Source organism: Pleurodeles waltl, chromosome 5 (genome assembly GCF_031143425.1).
Source record: "Pleurodeles waltl isolate 20211129_DDA chromosome 5, aPleWal1.hap1.20221129, whole genome shotgun sequence".
Taxonomy (NCBI): Eukaryota; Metazoa; Chordata; class Amphibia; order Caudata; family Salamandridae; genus Pleurodeles; species Pleurodeles waltl.
The window spans coordinates 10,898,731-10,921,520 of record NC_090444.1 but is presented as its reverse complement, the minus strand read 5'-3'; the positions used below and the strand labels follow the sequence as shown (position 1 = coordinate 10,921,520).

General features: G+C 44.6%; 1 protein-coding gene across 1 annotated transcript in view; it reads right to left on the bottom strand.

Annotated features, from left to right (window-relative positions):
• The window catches only part of LOC138296924 (zinc finger protein 11-like), a 363,057-nt gene that overhangs the window by 229,307 nt on the left and 110,960 nt on the right, over positions 1-22,790 (bottom strand). Inside the window, exon 5 of the mRNA XM_069236445.1 lies at positions 10,054-10,146. Within this exon, the coding sequence (XP_069092546.1) occupies positions 10,054-10,146 (93 nt within the window). The remainder of the gene's footprint in view (positions 1-10,053; positions 10,147-22,790) is intronic.

The following is a 22,790-nucleotide window of genomic DNA, read 5'->3' as shown; positions in this document are numbered from 1 at the left end:
GGTGATTCATGATAAACCATGGAGTTGCGTTGAAGAATTGCAACTGTAGTGACAGTAGCATCAGATTCATCTGAGAAACCCATTGCTCTCTGTAAAGTTGGAAACATAGCATGCCCAAATATCCCCGTTTGGATACCTAAGCAGTTGATGTTACTGCTCTCTTCAAGGCATAGTGCTTTCAGAGTAGGGAGAGGTTGAGAGGTTCTACTCTGGATCTTTCTTGGTGTCCATGATGGTCTGCTGTAGAGAGTTGGCCACATAGGGTTTCATCACATGATTGAAGAACACCTGTCTGTTTCTCCTTGAACCAAAGGAGGCAGGATGACAGTTCTTTTGCCTTTTATCCAGAGGACCTCAAAAGCTTCCTTGTTGTGGATCTGTTCTTGGACTAGATCCCTTACTTGAGGGACCCATTTGTCAGCAGTTGTTACGATCTTCTCTTTGCAGGTGGTTTTCTCAGAATGGTAAACTTTAAACAGCTTGTTTCCAACCTCTTAGATGCTCTGTAAGACATAAAAAAAAATGTCCAGGTCAAACTATTCTTCGGTACCTTCCCAGGATTATCTAGGCCAGGCAAGCACATAGGAACTCTGAAGAGAACCCCGTATGGAGTGCAGCCTCCCAATACTTGCTAGACAAGTTATTTAATACTCTCTGGACTGCATACAGACTATGGTACCGACTAAGACCTGAACTTAGTACCCTAGCAGCAAGGGTTTGTTTTATCATGCCATTATCATGCTCAACTAACCCATTGGACTCAGCTCTAAACAGGTTGCTGAATTGCAGACAAACTCCTGGAGCTGAGATAGCACCCCTGTTAGCTTTGGAAGCGAACACAGAACCATTACCTGAAGGAAATAAATGAACTGCTCCTTTCACTGCCAAAGCACTTGCATTTCTCTGTGGCCATACCAATAAGAATCAAGAACATGAATCAATTGCTACCAATGTATACTTGTATCAGTTAAAAGAATCATTGAGCCGATATGGTCCAAATAAATCTCTCTGAACAGGATGTTGGGGACTGTGAGAGAAGTTGGCAAGGATCTGTTAATAGTAGATGGTTTGATCTCTTGGCAAGTAACATATTGTCTGTGTGAGAAAGTCACCCTTTTAGCATGTTCACCCCTTGTTTCTGTCTAATACTGATGGTAACTGACCCTGTCTGTAACCTGGGCTGTGCTTAAAAGTCCCATGGGGATTGCTGTGAATAAAAGGTATATGGTGAAATTATACAATGTTATAATTCCAATTGGCAATGACAGACCCTGTAATATAATAGGGCAGGAAAGTTTAGAGTCGCAGTAGATTTTCTGCACTTAGTGTGCACTGCTGAGTGCCTACTGTCATTTTTAAAGGCAGCCCTGCATTGCAGTCTGTCTTTAAAATGTAAAATTAATGCAAATTCAAATTTGGAATTAAAAGTACTTCCAAAGTAATAATCTACCTTATTTTTACATATGTCACCCCCAAGGTCTCCCCTAGGTGCACCAGGGGTGGAGTGTCATGTAACTATAAGCAGGGACAATATAAATTATGTTGTATATGCCCTAGTGAGGGAAAAACTGTGCCTTTTCATTTTCCCTGATTGTAGAAAGTCAGCTCTATAGCCTATGATGGAAATATATTTCATAAGCTTAACTAAGGCAATGAAAATATCAAGTGGACCCAAATTAATGGTAATAATTAATGCAACAATTTGCCATAGTTGAATTTATCATAATTTATACAGAAAAGAAGCTATTAGACTTTCTGTTCTGTAAGCCAAATTGCAGCCTGCTAGGGGTTTCTCCTGATTGGTCAGCCCTAACAGGATTAGCCAGGCTGCTTTGATGAGGTGATAAGTGGCCTGCCCTGAGCAGAGGTTAGCTGATGGGGGATGTAGGCAGATGGAGAACCAGGCAGGAAAGGAGGCTCAGTGAAGCAAGCTGAGGATTCCAAAGGATACCAGTCAGAAAGTAATGTAACCAGGCCTGCCCTCTCACCCCTGTACTCCACCGGTAGAAGGAACTTGCAGATGTCCAGAGGAGGAGTTGATGGAAATGAGCTACACCAGGGGGTTTGTTTAGCCAGGTCTTGCTCCTTTGGAGAGGAATCCACCATCTTGGAATGTTAAAATGCAGTGCTTTATGGGACAAAAAGATGCCACACTTTGGAGGAAGCTGTCATACCTCTGGGTGGCGTCCTGCAGCTCATTGGACAGGAGTGCCCACAGACTGTCCCCCAAGATGATTGAATAAAAGCGGCTGATCAGTATTGGAATTCATTTCTGCTGCCTGAAACCACAAGAAGTAGAAGGACTGCCCTGCTGGAACCCTAGTCTACAACCCAGAGGACTACACACTGAATTGCTGCTCCTGTTGCACACTGGAACAACAGCCCATAGACTCTGCCTTACTTCAAGAAGGACTCAGGAGTGTACCAACTTCCACAAAAGTCCCCGGCCTGGAGTGTGTCCAGTGGACTTACAAGCATTTGGCCAGGTGCATTGTGGGAATTGTAGTACCAACATACCAAGGAGCAACTCAGAGATTCTGGAACCTTGGATTGGGATTGTGGACCACTTTCCTGCATCATGAAACACTTCTGGAAGTAAGTGTAAAGTGTGACATTGCAGGCGGCTGGAACTCTTGACTGTGTCCCGATCCAGTGCAACCTTCCCTTTAAGCGCTATTTGCTTCTAAGCTCTAGTTTTACTCTTAATCTTTACAAATTCATATCTCTGGTTTCCTATTTTGGATTTTTGTCATTTCCGTGTAATTTTAACGATAAACATATTTACTATTTTTATAAAGTGTGTGGGATTTTTATTGTGTGTTGTGTCTGACTTATTTACTGTTTGGTGTATTTAAATGCTTTACGTACCTGTCTCCTGAGTTAAGCCTGATTGCTCGTTGCCAAGCTACCAGGGGCTGAGCCAGGAGCTACTTTGTGGGACCTTGACTGACCACAACCCTGTGTTGGGTGTATATTGCTGGTGGTAAGTGTGTACTTACCCCTACCAATTCCCAGCCTCTAACAGTCTGACATAATCTGTAGACTGTTTATATAAACAAAGCAACCAGTGGCGATACTGTTGCATTGCTACAGTTACTTTAACCCCAGCATGGGCCGATGCCAATCCCTCATGTGCTTCCTTGCTTACACCTAAAATGGAGAACTTATTAGGAATTATCCTGTTTCCCAGTTCTGGTAGAGTAACTACAGGAGTGTTGTCTGAATTAAGGGTGTAGGGATATTTAGGAGGAACACCTACTGGAAGATTTATACCTTGTTTAGTTGGATGTGCAGCTGTTAAAATATCTGGGTCAATCTTCATCTGAGATCTGGTAAGGGCTGCTACTCTAACAGTCTGAATTGCAGTCCTAGCAGATTAGTCGACCACACCTTTGGCGTGACACCTGTCACTCTGATTGACCAAAGTGTGCCTGACATGGACCAATGCAAGATTATTTTGTAAGACAGCTAACCTACCCCCTAGAACTGTTTATTCTCAATAGGTGTTGGACCTGACCCTTTTTGCAGGGTCATCCCCAAATGTTTTGCCTCCTTCCTCTTATTTGTTCTGACCTGCACTTTACCACGGCTGACCAGTACTAAAGTGCAAGTGCTCTCTGTCTAAATTGCATGGGTGATTGGTTTCTCTATGATTGACATATATGATTTACTAGTAAGACCCTAGTAAAGTGCACCAGAGGTTGTCCGAGGCCTGTACATCAAATGCTACTAGGGGACCTGCAGCACTGATTATGCTACCCACATGAGTAGCCCGGTAAACATGTCTCAGACCTCCCACTGCAGTGTCTGTGAAGACAGTTTGGAACTGCCAGTTCACATTTCTAAATGACCCTCTGGACCTGTCCTACATTGTCCCAGACAGCCTGCATCAAAGAGTACTCCAGAGACTCCCAGACCTGAGTCCTCCACATCCCAAAGACTTGCTAAGCCTAAACCTTCCCTTTTACTATATGTTAGTCACCCTTAAGGTTGGCGCAAAGCAGCACCATGGGCAGAATGCAGTGTATTTAAGAGGTAGGACATATACTGGTCTGGTTTACATGTCCTGATAGTGAAAAACTGCCAAATTTGTTTTTCACTATCGCAAGGCCTATTTCTCCCATAGGTTAACATGGGAATTGCCTTGAAAAACCTTTTAAGTGTCATTTCCCATTGGGAGCAAACAGAGATGTGGAGTTTGGGGTCTCTGAGCTCACAATTTAAAAATACATCTTTTGGTGAAGTGGGTTTTGAAAAAGGCATTTTAAGAAAGTTGGCATTTTCTTGCTTAACCATTCTGTGCCTCTGACTGGCTGTGGAATACTTGTCTGGGTCAGGATGACAGTTCGCTATTTGTGAATTCACTCTAGACAGTCACAAAGAGGGAGCTGAGGTGTGCCCTGCACATCCTGATGGGTCTTCCTGGGCTAGAGTGGTGGGAGGAACTGACCCTTGCACCTAAATGGGGCTGTGCCTGTCCCAAAGTATCCTCTAACCCCCTGGAGTGTGTCTGGGGCCAGGGCAGGAAAGGCATGGTCTTTTGCACTACAAAGAGTTCCCTTTGAAGTTTGCCTACTTCAAAGGCAGAAATGAGTATAAGTATTGGACTGCTGACCCAACAACTTCAGAGCACTTTAGACTGAGGATATTCTGCCAGGAAGAAGAGCTGGATGATGTAGGAGGAACTGACATTCTGCATGTTGCTTTGCTGTGCTGGCCTGATGTGTGCTGCTTCTGCCCTGGTAGTGAAAGGACTAGACTCTGCTTTCTATGTCCTGCTTTAGAATGTTCTCCCAGGGCTTGAACCGAGCTTGCCTCCTGTTAAGAAGTCTCAGGGATATCAAAGACATCATCTGCCAGTGCCTGGACTCTTCTGCTAAGAGTTCTGACTTGCCACATGGTGCCAAATCCAGTCCCTGGGTCCTGGGAAAAAGAAACGTGTGAGCTGAAGAGAAAATCGATGCAGCGCCTGTACCAAGGCTGAAAAATCGATGCAGTGCCTGTCACGGAGCTGCAAGACTTGATGCATCCCTTTGTTCAGTGTGGATTCCTTTTCGCTGTGCGTCTGAATTATATACACACCGCCTCCGAGCATCCTTTCTCTCCAGCAACGCTGCATCACAAGAAGGATTTGACGCATCACTAGTCCAGTGGGAAAAGAATCCACGCATCGTCCATCCACGGGGAAAAGCATCAACGCATCACTGATCCGGCAGGAAAAGAATTGACTCATCACCCATCCAAATCAACACATCGCTGGCTTTTGTGATGCATCACTTCCTTTGCATCCCGCATTGCCTTTATTTTTCTTGGCGCTTCTAAGGTACTGTATGTTATAGGGATACAACCTTTAATTCTTCAGGGTTAAGACTCTTTTAAACCTTAAAAAAGTGATATCTCTACTTGTGTATGTTTTATTTTTGTAGTTTTGCTCTTGTTTAACTCAGATAAATATTGGCTATTTTTCTAAATTGGCGTTCAGTACTTTTGTGGTGTTTTTACTTTGTTACTGTGTGTGTGTGTGCACATAATTTACACATTGCCTTTGAGATAAGTCTGACTTCTCATGTCAAGCTACCCAGGGGGTGAGCAGCAGGGGTTAATTTAGGTCTGTGACTCCCTTACCCTGACTAGAGTGAGGGTCCCTAATTGGACAAGGTGTAAATTAACTGCCAACTTGAGACCCCATTTCTAACAATAGACTTTCCCTTTGAATCCCTGAATCTATTCAAGTGCCAGTGTTGCAGGTGAACATTGTACCCTTGCATCCAGAAAGATCAATCAGATACAAATAGTACAGGAACTGATGGGTCAGCCTTCTGTAATGCAAGTAATAGGACATGAAATTCTGCATGTTGTCTAGTGCTGTCACATAAGATTTTAGTGTGGTTGCGCTGCGGACGGAATTCACAATTTTTCACTACACTTTGCACTACCGCACAGGAGTACTTATATTTTGTTCCTACCGCTTGTTGAGCAGAGCCATCAATATACAATACACTCTGTTGGACCTAGCCCTTTTTGCAGGGTCATCCCCAAACTTTTTGTTGCATTCCTCCTATTTTTTCTGACCTGTTTTTGTTGGCTCTAGGACTCTGGGCACTTTACCACTACTAACCAGTGCTAAAGTGCATATGCTCTCTGTCTAAATTGTACTGGTGATTGATATATTTGATTTACTAGTAGGTCCCTAGTATTATGCACCGTGTGTGCCCAGGGCCTGTAAGTCAAATGCTACTAGTGGGCCTGCAGCACTGATTGTGCCACCCACATGAATAGACTATAAACATGTCTCATACCTGCCACCGCAGTGTCTGTGTGTGCAGTTGTGTGCTGCCATTGCGAACTGGCAAGTGCACCCACTTTGCAAGGGCCAAACCTTCCCTTTCACTAAATGAAAGTCACCCCTAAGGTTGACCCTAGGCAGGCCCATGGGCAAGGTGCAGTGTATTTAAAAGGTAAGACATGTACTACTGTGTTTTACATGTGCTGATAGTGAAATACTGCCCAATACATTTTTCACTATTGCAAGGCCTATCTCTCCCATAGGTTTACATGGGGATTGCATTTAAATTATTCCTAAGTGTAATTTTCTATTGGGAGCAGATAGAGATGCAGAGTTTGGGTTCTCTGAACTCACCATTTAAAAATAAATATTTTAGTGAAGTTGGTTTTTAGATTGTCAGTTTAAAAATGACACTTTTAGAAAGTGGGCATTTTCTTGCTTAACCATTCTGTGTCTCTGCTTGGCTGCTGAATCCACGTCTGGGTCAGACTGACAGGTAGCCTGGTTGTGAATTCACTCTAGACAGTGACACAAAGAGATCCGAGTTGTGTACTGCATATCCTGATGGGTCTTCCTGAGTTAGAGTGGGAGGGAAGAGCTGACACCTGCACCTGAGAGGGCTGTGCCTGTCCTCACACAATGCAGTCTCTGACCCCCTGGAGTGCATCTGGAGCCAGGCCTGGGCAAGGCAGGATCTTGTGAACAACAGAGACTTTCCTTTGAAGTTTGCCTACTTCACAGGCAGAAATGAATATAAGTAGTGGACCCAAAACCCCAGACTTTCAGAACACTTTGGGATCAAGAGGAACCTCTGCCAAAGAGAAGAGCTGAAGAGCTGAGAGGAGGAGTACTGTCCCTTTGCTGTGTGTGCTTTGCTGGGTTGGCCTGCAGTTGCTGCTTCTGCTTTGGAGAAGACAAACACTAGACTTTGCTGTGTATCCTGCTTGTTAAGTTTCTCCAAGGACTTGAAGTAGAGTTTGCCTCCTGTTGAAAGTCTCAGGGACACAAAAGAATTCAAGTTCATCTTCCTACAGCACTGAGAACTATGCGTTTTGTGCTGCAACAGAAGAAAAAACACCACAATGTGGTCAACGATGCCGCTGCCTGCACCGTGACCTGTGGCCATGCACGTCGCATCGCCTCGCTTCACACTGCAGCTCTGGTATGGATGACACCGCTCTATGCTGGCACCGACGCCGCTGTCTGCACTGTGACCTGTGGGCACCGCTCGTGAGGTACACAAAGCATCCACCTGTCCCGCACAACAGCCCCGGGCTACTGAGGCCAGCGACATTGACTCCAGTATCGTCAACAGATGAGACTGCTTGCACTGTGACCCGTGGGCACCGCATGAAGCACCACAGCCTTGGGCCTACGGACAACCGCACTTCAGAGATGACGTTACCGCTGCCTGCACAGCAACCTGGATACACCGCACGTCGCACTGCCATGCTTCACACCGCAGCTCTGATATTGCTGCCGCTGCAGGACACCATCCCAGAGCCCCTGCCTGCACCGTAACTTGCTGGCACCACCCGTGGCATCATCCTGCTTCGCACTGCTGACTTCGTCATCATCGCGGAGTTCGATATGCAACACGTGTGACTTCAAGGGCCCAGCGACCCCTGCACCAACCTCCGGACTGATCCCTGCCGACGCCAGCGACACCACATTTCGGATCTCATTTCAGGGATCGCAACACCTTACATTTCCAAGGTACTGTTTGCTCATCTTCCCGACGCCGTAGCTGGCCCGCGAACTTGTGGTCTGCCTGAACTGTTGAATTTGTTGTTCATGATGCCTTGATAGCCCCAGACGGAGCTATCGACTTCAAGGAACTGTATTTTTAAGTTTATTCTAGCAACATTCATACCTTTAATACTGTATGTTGGATTTTTCTCATTTTGGTCTTGTTTTACATGGAAAAATATTGGCTATTTTTCTTAAACTGGCATGTTTTCACTGTATTACTGTGTGTTATGTGCAATTGTGATACACATTGCTTCTGAGATAAGCCTGACTGCTTGTGCCAAGCTACAAAGGGGGTGAGCAGGGGTTGGGGTTATCTTAGGTGTGTGACTCCCTTATCTTGACTAGGAAGAAGAGTCCCTACTTGGACAGGGTGCAAGCCACTGCCAACTATAGATTCCCATTTTTAACACACTCTGATAATATTCAATGGGTAAGGCTTTTGGGGTCTGAGTGCAATTCTGTTCATATTAGAGAAAAGCTTGTGTACGAAGAGTGGGATCAAACTTAACATCCACTGCACTCCTTCAAGATAGCTGTTTCCACATCTGTCAGAGTCTTTTCAGTGGAAGCAAACGTGTTTTGGCTGGACAATACACTGTATGTTATAGGAACGGTCTGTCCCTCATTGTAGGTCACATAAGTGTAACCTGACTGGCTTGGTATGATTCGGAGCACTAGACTGGTCTTACTGTCCCTAGATTGTAAATATTTTGTCTCTATTATGTCTGCTTACAAAGCACACATGATATAATTGTGCTTGTGCCCTTTGTTTTGCTGAAAGTGTGGGAGAACTCTAGTCATACAAGGGCTTAACTCGCTCAACAGAGTGAGGAAAGTAAGTATGTTCAAAGTTAAGAAACCCCAGCAGGGAGTGCAACTTATTTAGTATGTCAGAAGTCTGTACCCTGCTGAAGGAAATCAGAAGCTAAACCATTGCCCTCATTGATAACTTGTATCTGAAGAGGGTCCCGGTCATCTTTTTAAAGTTAATCTTGTGATCGTGTGATGTTAATAGTTTTAGAATTTTGCCCACCCTAGTTTGGTGTATGTCTAAATCATCATCAGTATGATAAATATTATCAATACATTATAATACCTTGGGATCTGGTTGTAAGATCCCCATAGTGGGTGCTAAGGATAAGTCACAGCTGTTCTTAGAGCACACAGGCAAGCATCAAAATGAGAACTGCACTCCATGGAAATGAAAGGACCTTAGAAACTCACTTCTTTCGGGCACTATATTTTGACTGAAACCCCCCATTGGACATTCCCAGGGTCGTTTTGTATTGTTTCCGCACCAGGTTCATCATTAAACCCGTTCTATGTGAATTTTGCACCTCATTAGTTTGCATATGTTCACGTTTGTGAGTTTAAATAGCTATAGTCTAAAACTATCCTACAGGATCCATCAGGTTTGGGGGTGGGAAAAAGGGGAAAGACAAGGTGTTAATATTCAGTCATATTGCAATTGGTCTAATATTGCTTTTATACCACATTTTGCTGCTGAGGATATTGTCCCTGCGCTTGAATTTCACTGCGTAAGGGAATGTCATGAGTGTTTATTCTACTCCGCTTGGTTTCTGCATAAGGCCGGAGCCTGTCTTACAGCCATTTCACTGATCCCTGATGTCATCCGGTACTATGGGAAAAAAGCTAACTTTATAACTTCCTCCACCCCCCTGGGCGCTTCCCTAATAGGGACTGGAGGACTGTCATCTTCAGCTTTTATGATTTCCTAAACTTCAGATAAATACGGCCAGAAGACTGGTTTAATAATGCGTAGTATATCCCCTTCAATCTGTATTTCCAAGTCATTAACCGTACAGGAGGATTTAAATGCTTATATGGAGTTCCAACTCTCATTAACACATCAGTTGGACTTGCCACCAGAAACCTCTGGAGATCCTGATGAACTATTGCGACTTCTGCTGCGCTGTCTAAAAGCACTCTTGCCCAAATCCTGTCTTGCAGGAGAATCTGTAGTTGTATCAGCATATTTCAGAAAGTGCTGTTACTTTCTTCTTCTTATCTGGAGTCTTAGAGTCTTTCTGTTCCCTCTTTGCGATGACTTCAGCCTGACGTTCTGCTTCTCCTTTTCTATCAGTGTCCTGAAAAGAACATGGAGAGCGGATACCAGAATACTGATACAGTTCCAGTTTTTAAATTTTATTGCTGACCCTAAATTATACCCAACCCTACTAGATTCCCGAAATACAGACCACCTTTGTGCTCTCTCCCTGTTTCTTCTTCCCTTTCGTTGCAGGTTTCTCTTTCCCAAACCTTCACTGTCACTTTTAGGTTTTAAATGTGGCTTAAAGTCTTGTGTACTCAAGGTATACAACCCAGAGTGGTATAAACATCTGTGATTGTTTTTGGTAGTTCAGCATCTGGAACTGGGACTACTTCCAGTCGCTGACGTATAGCCAGAACAAAGCTTCTTCCTCAATGCAGCTCAGGATGATTAAAGAAGCTGTAGAGAAGTTCCCCATTAATTTCATTCCTGAGTCCAGAGCTGGTGCAGCCCCATCCTCGTTCTGTAGTTTGTTCAAGACTTCAGGGAGAACTGCCAACAAAGACTTGCCATGTGTGCTGGTGTAAATGCATGCAAATACACTTCCCCAAACGTAACATTCCTTTTCGGGTGGCACCATCCCAAGACAATGCACACAGTCAACATCCTATGTTTGTCTTGGGGCAGTGCTAAAGCTTTGTTAGCATGAAACTGCCCTGAGGCAGCATCTATAGGCTCAAACTCCACCCATGGGTAAATTCTTCTCAGAGGCATATGGCGTGTGAGCAGCTATTGCAAAAGTAACTGCCTCCCTCGTATCGAGGGCACCTCAAAGCTTGAGTTTCTGAGTACCTGCTTCCCTGTAATTGGCTCCTATCACAATAGGGGCTGCCATGTAAATGAACGAATTCATGCAAATTGGATTCAAAGAATTAGAAAAGCCACAGGATGAGGAATAACCTTTTAAGAGTCAAGCTTGATAAAACCACTGCAATAGGTGATCTCTTATTGCCTGTAGGCATGTGATTTGGCGACCATCTTGAGTGCGGCCTATAAATACTGTGCCCAATGCCCCTGGCCCTCGCTTGACCTCAACTTACCTTGGGAGAAGGATCTCCCGCTCTTGGTTCCTCCTGGTCCTGGCGGAGTATCCAGAATCCTGCACCTCTCATCTCCCTGGTTTCAAGTGCTACCTCCAAAAGAATAATTAATCTACAATCCACACTCAGGATTCCCTTTGAGCAGCACAGCTCAGAAATCAATGGTCATTGCACTGAATCTTTATTACAACCAAAGACAATCAGCAAAGAGACGACCTTTTAAGGCTTGTACAAAAACTTGTTGAGTCAGTAAACCTTTCAGGTCAAAGGGCAATTTGCGACCCCCTTGTGATTCCCTGCACTCACAGGTATGGTGGCCTGCTGGAGACAGCAGACCACCATGTCTGTGACTGCTTTTTCAATAAAGCAGTTTTTTTTTTTGATATTGCAGCCCGTTTTCCTTAAAGGAAAACGAGTTGCAATACCCTCGAGAAAATGAAACCATTTCGTTTCATTTTTTCAGAGTAGGAAGTGGTCCATTGGACCACTGCCTGCTCGGAAAAAATATTTTTGGCAACATTCACAAAGGGGAAGGGGTCCCATGGGGACCCCGTCCCTTTTGCGAATGAGTTAGCACCCACTTCACATGGGTGCTAACTGTGAATTGCTTTGCGACCGTGTTCGCGGTCACCCAGCAATTCTGCATCGCGGTGCGAATCGCAAATAGGAAGGGAACACTCCTTCCTATTTGCGAGTTGCATTCCCATTTTGCGAGTCAGTACCGACTCGCAAAATAGGAATGTGCATCGCAATGCGCGTTTTGCATGGCACAAACGTGACGGTATCCCATCCTCCATTTTACGATTCCTATTGTATATAATGGGATCGTAATACGCCAGACAGGATATCAGTCACCTTTGTGATGGAGTATTCCCCTCTGCCGACATCTAAATTAGGCCCTTTGTGTACACCCTTGAGACCGCCATCCCTTGTCCAGTTACATTTTGCCTTTAGTTGTATAATAATGCACAGACTCTATTCCAGGAGTTCATTGCCTGGAGTAGCCTAAGATTCCCGGAGCAGATCACAATATCTTAGCTTTGTCTATGTCACCCAATTTCTAATTTCAGATGGAATCCTATCTTTTGAACCCAGTCTGTTTTCTCACCTCCTTTAGCCTGGTTCTCTCTCCACAGATGGGTTTCACTTGATAATCTATCCTACCATCAAAAATAATTTGTGGGCCTATTCCAAGAGATTAGAGTGGCTTGAGTGGGTCCCAATATGTTCTAACTACGCCTTCCCGTAAAAATGTGCTTCCACTGGGATCCTCTCTAGTCTTGTTGCAAGTACCACCCATGAGGTGTATCCCCAGTCATTAACAAACTGGAGCTGAGAGGCCCAGTAATATACCCTTATACCTGGTAGAGATATGCCACCATTATATACCAATCTTTGCAGAGTTTAGGGAGGGTGATGCTATTGAATATTGAAACCCTCCCCGTTAATGAGAGCGTGGCTTTCCGCAACATTTCTACATCTTTTTGAAACTCCTTAAGGTCCACCTCTAGGTTCCTCTCTAGAAACACTGATATACTTTGTGTAATCTTGATACCCAAGTATCTGAAACCCACCACAGATACCCCAAGACCATGAGGCACATCCTCCACCCCGTCCCACTCTTTAAATTAATACAGTATCGATTTATCCCAATTTATCTTGCAGCCCGCTCATCTTTCAAAGTTCCTGAACTCCATTCAAACTTCCATAATTGACGAGCTTACAGCAGGATGTGGTCTGATTAGAGGGATATTTTATCTGGTTCCCCTGTGACCTCCATGAATTCAGAGATGTTGTCCCTCACTCTAACCCAGCACACCACGGCTCTATAAAGAGAACAAAGGCGACAAAGGGCATCCCTTTTTTGTGCCATGTTGCAGCAGGAATGTCTCGGAGACCACCCGTTCACCCTTACCACTGCTGTGGGCTTCACGTAAAGCACGAGCACCCACTGGCCGAACTTTGACTCCAAAACTTCTTGGGACCTGGGAGGTGTACTCCCAATTAAGAGAGTCAAATTCTGTTTCAGTGTCTAGTGCTACTGTAGCAAGTCGCTTCCATCTCTCTTACAGCTTATCCATCCAATTATGCAGCCTTCCAAGATTAATCTTCATCAACCTCCCTGGCCTTATGAACCAGACGGTAAAACCTCCACCAAGCGCATTGCCATCACTTTCTGTTCAACAAAGAGATTGGTCTGTCGGAGGCACGTGCATTTCCTTGTTTCCCCTTCCTGTGAACTACTGGAGTTATCACATGACGAAGGCCTGGTGTCAGTTGTCCACTTTCTTTAGACTCGTTAAACATATTTATAAGGTGGGGCCCACATCGAAGACAATCTTTTATAGAATTCTACTGGTATCCCATTGGATCCAGGTGTCTTACCACCTTGTATCTGCCCCAGCCTCTCTGATATCTCTATTAGTGTGATGTCCTGCTCTAGATATTGTCTACTGTCCTCCCCTCCCATAGACAAAGCCTCTACAATTCTTACAATTATACTCTCTATAATATGCTACTGTATTGCGCAAATATGTGTGCTGTGTCCTTATCATTGTCGATCACCACTTGTCATCAAGAATGAGTTCCCCCACCCATCTATCTGCCTCCTCTCTATTACTTAGCTAGGCCAAAAGGTGACCTGTTTTTCCCTCTACTTCATACAACTTCTGTTGTGTCATTCAAAAATATTGTCCGGCTACGTCATGGGTTAATGGGTGGTATTCCTCTCGCAAGGACTCCAGGTACTGCAGACGGGCTTGTGTCCCAGTTTCAATGCACAGTTTTTCTGTTCCAAAATCTCTCCCTCAAGGAACTTAACTTCCTTTGCATTTCTTTCTGGGGTATAATATTCGGTGTCCTGTGCCTGAGTACCATTGTGTACTCTTTCCAGAGGACTCTCAGTGAGCTTGCGGATTCTGTGTTCTCTTTAAAATAATGTGTGGAGTCTATCAGAAGCGTGGTTACCACCTCCTTCTCTTGGAGTTCCCATCTATCCATCCACCATGTACCTCTCCAGTGCCTATTCTTTCCTCCAGTGTAATCTTAAGTTGGACATGGTCAGAAATTCCTCCAGCTGAGTATTCTGCTTCCAAAAGAGCTGGGCACTTGTTGGTACAAATGCATAGTGAACTCAGGAGATAGAGTTTTGTGGACTTCTGAAAAGAATGAGTATTATTTGGTCTTTAAATGTTTAGTCCTCCATTTGTCTTCTAGGCCTATGGCATGGGTAAATTGTGCTAATGGATAGACTTACGGGGCATAGCAGGTTGGGTGACGTCCTATACATTGCTCGGTCCATCACGTCATTGAAGCCCACGCCCCCCATTACATGTAATGCGGCCTCTGCTTCAAGGAACATGGGTCCCAGTTTATCAAACACTGTCTGATGCAGTGTGGGGAGAATGTCTACAATCAGGATATAAAATGGTTTTTGATGCCATGTAGCTTGTATCCCCACATTTTGCCATGTCTTTTTGATCTGAAACTGATGTGTTTTTTTCTTGCCAAAATATCTACTCCTCTTGAGCCCTTGTGTGAAGTGGAGTCTGTTATCTGCCAGGGCAACAAATTGAGACATCTACAGTAATTACCCAAAAAGTAAGTTTCTTGCAGTTGAGCCAAATTTGTGGCCTGCATATAAATGTATTGGGACATCAACCCTGTTTTTAGTTTACTGTCCACCGCATTAATATTCCAGGAGATTATTATTTTTTTAGAATGGGTGCAATCTATCACTTTCATCGTAGTCTTCTGATCACCCCACCCTTTCCGCTGTATGTGAAACTCAAAGAACAAGCTGAACAGTTAGACTTTGAGAACATGTCCCTCTCCCCCTGCCCCTCTCACGTCTCCTCTTCTCTCAGCTCTAGCATTCCCCACCACCCCAAAACTGGGAAAGACGTTATGCACCCAGCCGTCTGTTCACAGAAACCCCTTGACTCCCCCAAACCCCTACTCCATACTTCTCCCCAAGAAGCATCTGCTGCCACCTAGAAACTGTACGGCCTTTAAAGAAAAAAACAGCTTTTGGATTCAACCAGCAGTCGACTTTCCCTTCCCTTGGATACTGGGATTAGATCTTTACAAATCCCGGGACTTTCATTACATTAGAGACGTCCATCCCCCATCATTTACCTCATACTGTTAGACTTGCAAGTTAGGTTAAATTGAAGTTTTAGGGCCTAATTTAGAGTTTGGCAGAGGGGTTCCAGATATCCCGTCAGCCATAATATGATTTCCATAGTATATAATGGAATTGTAGTACAGCGGATGGGATATCTGTCATGTTTGTGACAGAGTTACCCCTCCGGCATACTCTTTATAGTTTTATAAATGTACGTCTGATGCTCGTCACACCCATATTTCCAGGTACAACGCAGCTTATGTTGTGGTGTATGGAAAGTCATGTGTAGCTGATCAGTATTCCCTACCCATTGTCCCCTGAAGGTGCCCTCTGTCTTTTCATTGCCACTTGTTGGAAATGTCTGCTTCTTTCCACCTCTCTCATGTTGTCTAGGTTTGTGTTTCTGGGGGTACCTGGTTCCTTCCCTTCTTCTATGAGATTTCTTGTATGAACACCCTGTCATCTCGGTGGGCAACTCTCCTCTACCTAGTCCCAAGCTACCTTCTGTGTTTCGAAAACAGAATGTCTTGTTTTGAAAGCTGACACAAAGCTTGGGTGGAAGCATGAGCATGAAATTGATGCGCATAGCATGAATCCAAGAAGGAAAGGCGCTGCTGTTTTACCAGAGATGTGCAGTCAGGAAACACCAGTATTTTCCTATTTTCGAACATTAAGAAGTCTCTGGAATGTGCTTCTTGTAAGATCATCTCTCCGCATAGTTAAGAAAGTGAGCAATGATGGTTCCCGGGGGTAGAACTCCAGGGGCAGGGAGCCTTGCCACCAGGGCGCTAGGGTCCAGATGTACGAAAGCATTTAGCATTCCTTAACATACCGAATCGAAATTTTGGTCCGTTAATAAATACTGAATGGCCTTTCCTTATGTACAGAGGCATTTTCGGAAACGCAAAATGCGATTTCTACCAAGTAAAAATCACATTTTGTGATCCCCAAATAGGAAATCACAAATAGGGATTTCCTATTTCCGATTTCCAAAGCACATCTACAAAGCATTTCCTAACTGCGAAATGGCTATTTAGGAAATGTAATCACCATTGTCTCCAAGTCCATGGTGACCATCTGCAAATTTAAAAAATGCACCCAAAATGCATTTTTTAAAGTTGTGTTGCGCGCATTCCCCTAGGTCATTTGTGTATGTAAACCACCTGTTTTTGGGGTGCCTTGGTACCCTTGGTATTGCATTTCCTAATTTGTGATTTCCTATTAGGAAATCACAAATTAGGAAATGCATAACCAGGGGTGCCTATGACCCTTTAGGACCATTGGAAGGAATGGTGTAGCATTTCTTAAATAGCATTTTCCTAATACCGATTCCTACTCCGTATTTTTTAACATTTCATTTTGCATTTCCTAAATATCGATTTTTAAGGAGTCGCTATTTAGGAACTGCAAAATTTGAATTTAGTACATATGGCCCTAGGTGCGCACTCAATGTGGAAACTTTGATAGAGTTAATTAGCTGGTATCCAAGTTTTGAGCCATTTAAACGGAAATGAAGACCCGGAAGAGCCCTCCCCCTTTGGACATTCCTACGATGAGCATGTTATTTCTGAGTGCTCGCTACTCTGCCTCCTCCGCTCTTTCTTCCAGACATCAAGAGGTTTCAGTAAGGTGAATTAGGTCAGTTTTCCAACTTCAGAATTTATCCTCGATTTATGAGAATCTTGTTTCGGCTTCAGTGCGCCTCTTTGTTTTGCATGAACCTTGGAGAATTAAGGAGATGCCTACTTTGATTCCGTTCAGTTTGCTCTCCAGTGCTGACCTGGTGTCCTTGATGGCTTGTCGGATCCGGTCTGTGAAGCAGATCGTTCTTTGGTGTCTGCCACTGGAGATGATCCTTGAGGTTCCACACTTTCACTGCGCAGAGTCTTTACGTACCTTTTCATCTCCAACCTGGCTGGGGTATTTTTGTTCTTCCCCATGTCTGGGTTCCTCATTGACCCCTTAGCACACAGCTTATCAGAACTGAACCAAGGCACTCACAGTTCACTGCACCCCATGATCACTGTCTCCTAATGTCTCTCTTGATCAGGTCAAGCGATACAACCCTTTCCAGTCCGGACCTCCTGGCCGTTAGGGATTTACATCTGACCTTCCACCTCTCTTTTCACTAGGTGGAGAGGTCAACACCAAATGGAAATTTGGACAACTCTTCTTTGTCTCACGGTATCCTGAATTTATAACAGGAGAGCACCCGCCACCTCACCCCTGAAAACCTTCCATAATTCAGCTGCCTATTGCTCTAGTAGTCTGGTCAATCGCCCCAAGCTTCAACTTTTGTGCGGCACAACAGAGGGGAAGCACTGAGTATCTTGTTCAAAGCGGCTGGTGGTCACCATGGATGTGCTCCGTAGTCAGGATGGGTCCGATTATTCCTGCGGGCATTTCTTTCTGCTTGAGCAATGGGACTCCAGCTCATGAGTGTGGCGCTCTGCAGCACCTGCCTCGGCCTTCCCTTTTCAAGAACCCTCTCAGCACTTGTTCCCTTCCACTACAGACCCGTCAGTCAGGGCTCTTTGTCTCCATCTCCCCTGCATTCACTGGCTTCTCCTCCACGGCTCAGCCAGTCCCAAATGCCCATACTCTCAGCGCCCAGATGTTGTTGTAGTTTGGACTCTTGCTCTGAGCAAGACTGCTGGTCTCAGCATGACAGTACTTTTGTTTGTAGGTGACTAAGTCACTTCCTACAACTAGTTGTAACTGTTGTCCAAACCTTACCGGCTTACTAGCAGTACCTCACCAGAAACAAAATAGTAAAAGGTGATTTGTAGCAGTCGCTTACGCATGGACTCAAAGTAAGATCTCTCAGGGTTGTCGTGGTTAAACGGAAATTACCCTTTTCTCACAGATTTATTATGTCTCATACAAAGGCAATAACACAGATGCAGTGAAGTTATAATAGTTTTTATTCAACATAACTGCAATTTGTGATAAGTTGCATGAACTGCAATGATTAGGATAATGAATATACCAAGCAACAGTATTGTGAAGAAGAGAGTCATTGTTATAAAGACCCCACCATTGTGCAATATATGAAAGAAATATATGTATATGTATAAGATGGAATAAGCCCTAATACCCTAAGGAGAATAGGTCTAACCTCCTACCTAAAAGGAGAGCCGGGTTCGTTAAACCTAATCTGCCAATGCCGTGTCCATGAGAGGAGCCCCCAACCCTCGTTACCTTGGAATGAGGTCTCTATCTCAGACTCCGCAGGGACACGAAGACTGGGTCAGCGTCAAGACGACTACAGCATCGGTATCAGCGATGGTGGCGATGCCCTCTGGTCGGAATCCCTCGGATTATCTATCTAAAGTGTGATGTATTTATACAGATCTACAAGGTCCCCTGACGTAAGTGTATTCCTAAACAATAGATAACAGGCATGCTTGGGACGGCAATTAATATCAACAATCCCTCAAAAGTATAGAGAGGGAAAATCCCTAAGTGTGAATGCCTACTGTATGTTTGTCTTTCGTGCTTGATCTTGACGCCTTGGTGCAGTGACACTGATAATAGTACCCATAACAAGTGGCCTAACTATAAACAAGGCCACCATCTTAACGGATATAAATAATTAAATGGACTAAGACAGAGCAAGCTAAGTAGGCTAAAAGTCACTGGGTGACGGGGGCACAAGTTTACAAGCCTACGGCTAAGCTAACTCCTGTTATCCCATTAAAACAAACTAGGATTCACTACAATGTTGAAAGGGGGTTATGCAGGAGGCCCTAAGCACTGCTCCTGGGCAGGCTTCTTGTGTAACGCCCTCTCTATGGGATATGGTGGGAAGTCTGACTTCACTTTTCCACTTGTCACTGGTCCACTCACTGGCTCCTTCTCTCAGTCGCCATCTTGTTTTTAATGTGCGCTCAGATGGAGCTCCGTTCTTAGGCAGAAAATCTTCCCTTGGTGAGACAGTCGATGCCGGAAGGAGTCGGGGTGTGGGAGTACTTTCTTGCCCAGAGCCCTGATTGTTAGGATGATGCCCGATTATGTGCTTTGCAGTGGAAATGCAAGGTAATGCATCTGCTATCATGTCCTTGAGGCCATGGCCATCCCAAAAGGGGTAATTGAGAAGGAGTCAAAACCCACCCTCTAGGAACCACACATACTAGTTGCTCCAAAGAAGAAGCAACCAGGCAACCAAGGGCTATTTGTTTGTCTGTTGATATGAGACTGCCCAATAGAGTTATCTGTTGGGAAATACACCTAAGACCAACAATAGGTGACATCATTGCCAGTACATACTAGAACAATTGGTATTGGATCCAGCCAGTAGGAATATCACAACATTTCCAAGCACCTGGGATTGCAAAGATATTGACATCCAAACTTTGCAATATCCTTAAAAGCCGAACCGTCCCCAGCGCTATCAGTAAGACACTTTCATGCATGGCTGGGATGCTGAACATCAGTGATCACATCCTGGTTTACTCCACCACTGTGGAAGAGCATCATCACCGACTAAGAGTAGTGCAAACCAGTCCAGAGAGTGATGCAGCCTTCACAGAAATAAATGTTCTTTCTTCAAGAGCCAAGTTGAGTCAGCAACCTAGCGGACTACCTATCGCGACACTACCAGCTGGTGCACAGTGGAACTCTGAAAGATAACAAGGGTTCAAAGAGATCTGAGGTGCTACTCACTGTGAGGGCATGTTTACCTTTAAGTATTTACATGTCCTACTTTTAAATACCTCGCACCCTGTATTATTTGCCATAAAGCCCACTTAGGGTCGGATTTAGAGTTTGACAAATATCCCATTCGCCAAAATCTAAATCTCATAGTATATGATGGGAATCATATTTCGGCGGATGGGTTGTCCCTCACCGCTGTGACAAAGTAACCCCTCCACCAGACTCTAAATCAGGCCCATTGTTTTTACATCAATATTTAAAAGAAAGGCTTTGACCTTTCCAGAGTGGTTATGTTAACAGTTCAAGTTGCAGTTTTTAAACTGCTACCGTCAGGCTCCAGTGGTTGGCCTGGAGACATATTTGCACTGCCACTGTAGTTGATAGCACAATACGTACTGCTGTCCACTAGTGTTTTTAGCCTTCCAGGCCCTGGATACATTTTGTACCATGTACTAGGGACACCTAAGCTAGGTAAATATACTAATTAGAAGTACCCCAATGTTATCATGTTGAAAGGAGGAGCACAGTCCCTTCATTCCTGGTTAGTAGGGTAACTCCTAGAGTTCTACAGCCAGCAAAATATAGGGTCCAGCTAAAGACAGTAAATATGGGCTGATCATGCAGAAAAGGAGGATTTCCAATCATTTAACCAGACCTTTTGGACTGGATTAGCCTCGCAAAGAGGGAATTCAATCACCAAAGACAGAAGCAACAAAACCAGCATTCCATTAGGACAGGTGTAGGGTATTGCTAGATTGATCGCAGCAGTATACCCCAGCAGCAAGACAAGAACTTATCAGCATCCTGCTTATCTGCCAGAAATACTGGCATCCACAGAGGGGCTAGTGCCAGGAGGGAAACACATTATCAGAGCAGCAGACCAGATGCAACAGACAATCCAGCTTGCACACAATGTCCATCAGGAAAGGTCAAACAACATTTCAACTCACAGCTGAAGTGTGGTTCCCCAGAACCAATGCTGTGGAAGAAAAGTATCTGCATGCATTATATCTGAACTCCCAACCCCCCCATGCATGGGAACAAGTCAGTGTTGATTTCTGCACAATGCTTGATGTGTCAGACCACCTGACCACCCACAGACCTGCATGCAGTGTATCTAAACTCCTTGGCCTCATGCATTGGAACAAGACAGCATGGATTTCTGGACAGTGCCTGATGCATGGGGCCATCTCTTGGTGGTTGGGGATGGACATACAAAGCACCCCAGAGGATGTGATTCTGGGTGCAGCCAATACTTGTGTGTAATACCCAAACTTGAAATATATTAGCCTCCCACAAGTTCCCCCAAAAACGAAGACTGACAACAAAGCCAAAGGCATGGAATTAATTTCTACAGCAATGGGAGATAAAATATTGGAGCATTACACCCTGCCAGCCTCAGGAAAATGTAGCTATCTGGCCACATTAAATGACTGCACCGGCAGTACTTCAAGTTTTGAGAACTAAAGAGACACTCATCACTAATCTCCCAAGTTAGTCTGAAGCCTCATGGTGGAAAGGTCCATCTATTGAAAGTGGGTGATTCATGAGGCCTGGACCAGTGCTCCCAGGCAAGCTCTTAGGGTCACAGCCTCTCTCTAGGATGACCAGACCCTCAATGTAGAAGACTTTTTTTTTACACAAACTTTATTGTTTTTATGTAACAGTAGTAGATGTACATTAACACATGAAGCAATGACATTTACAGTGACTCAGTATTCAATACAATAGGGAATGGGTGCGTTGTCCCTTGCATATCTAATTCCTGCTTCTGCGGTATAAACTCCCACTACATCCTCCCTCCCAACAAACAACTAGCAAGAGAAGTCCACCATCACTTATTATGTGGTCTCTGAGTCCATACACGGAACCCAGTGTATGAGGGATACAGGGTGTCAAGGTTATGATAGCAAGTGAGGTTCTGCGGAATTATACATTAACTGTGTATAGAGGCTGTCTTGCGTTGTCTCATATAGACTGAGTGTATACAGCGTCTCACATTGGGGAGAGGGCGGGGGAGAGAGCCATACACAAGGTGTTGGCGCTTCCACCCGGACCATCACTCATTGGTGATATATTTAGGATCCTATATCTGCATTCTCCTGCGATTGCTCTCTAAATCTTTCTAAAAACAGGTCCCAGTCCAAGGAAGTAGGAGTCCTACGCAGCCCTCTATATTCTTCTCGCTGCAAAGCACTGCTTTAAGCCAAGCCCCACTCCAACAGCTCCTCACGCCACTGCAACGAGTGGGAACTGGCGACTTCCAGCGACGCGTAATGGTGCCTTTAGCCAACAGTAAGGCCAAATCTGTAAAGTGTGTGGACACTCCCACCTTCCGAACTGGGGATAAAGTTCCAATATGCATGCATCTGGTGTCTGCCAGTGGTAATGCCCTGTTAAGTCCTCAACGGATCATGTTATCTCTGCCCAGTATAGAGTCAACTTAGGGCACGTCTACAACATATGCAATAGATCAGCGTCTCCCTCGTGACAGCGAGAGCAGGCCGCTTCAGCACCAGGGAACATTTTGTTTATTTTTTGCAGGGGGAGGTATGCCCTATGAAGTATTGAAAACTGAATAAACTTAAACCTGAAATTTCTCAATAACATTTTTGGGGCTTTAAGCAAGACATTCCATTCGGTACCAGTTAGTGTGTGATCTAGATCTGTCTCCCATTGTTTGCGGAGCGTGTAAAGATATCCCTAAGTGGACCCTTAGGCCTCTGTACAGCCAACAAATTAAATGGCTGCCGTGGCCCATTGTATGTAATACACTCAAGAATTCAAATGTAGCTGGTTCTATACCCTCTGGAGCCCAGTATTGTTGAATGTAACAAGTCAGTCCTGCATGTATGAGAA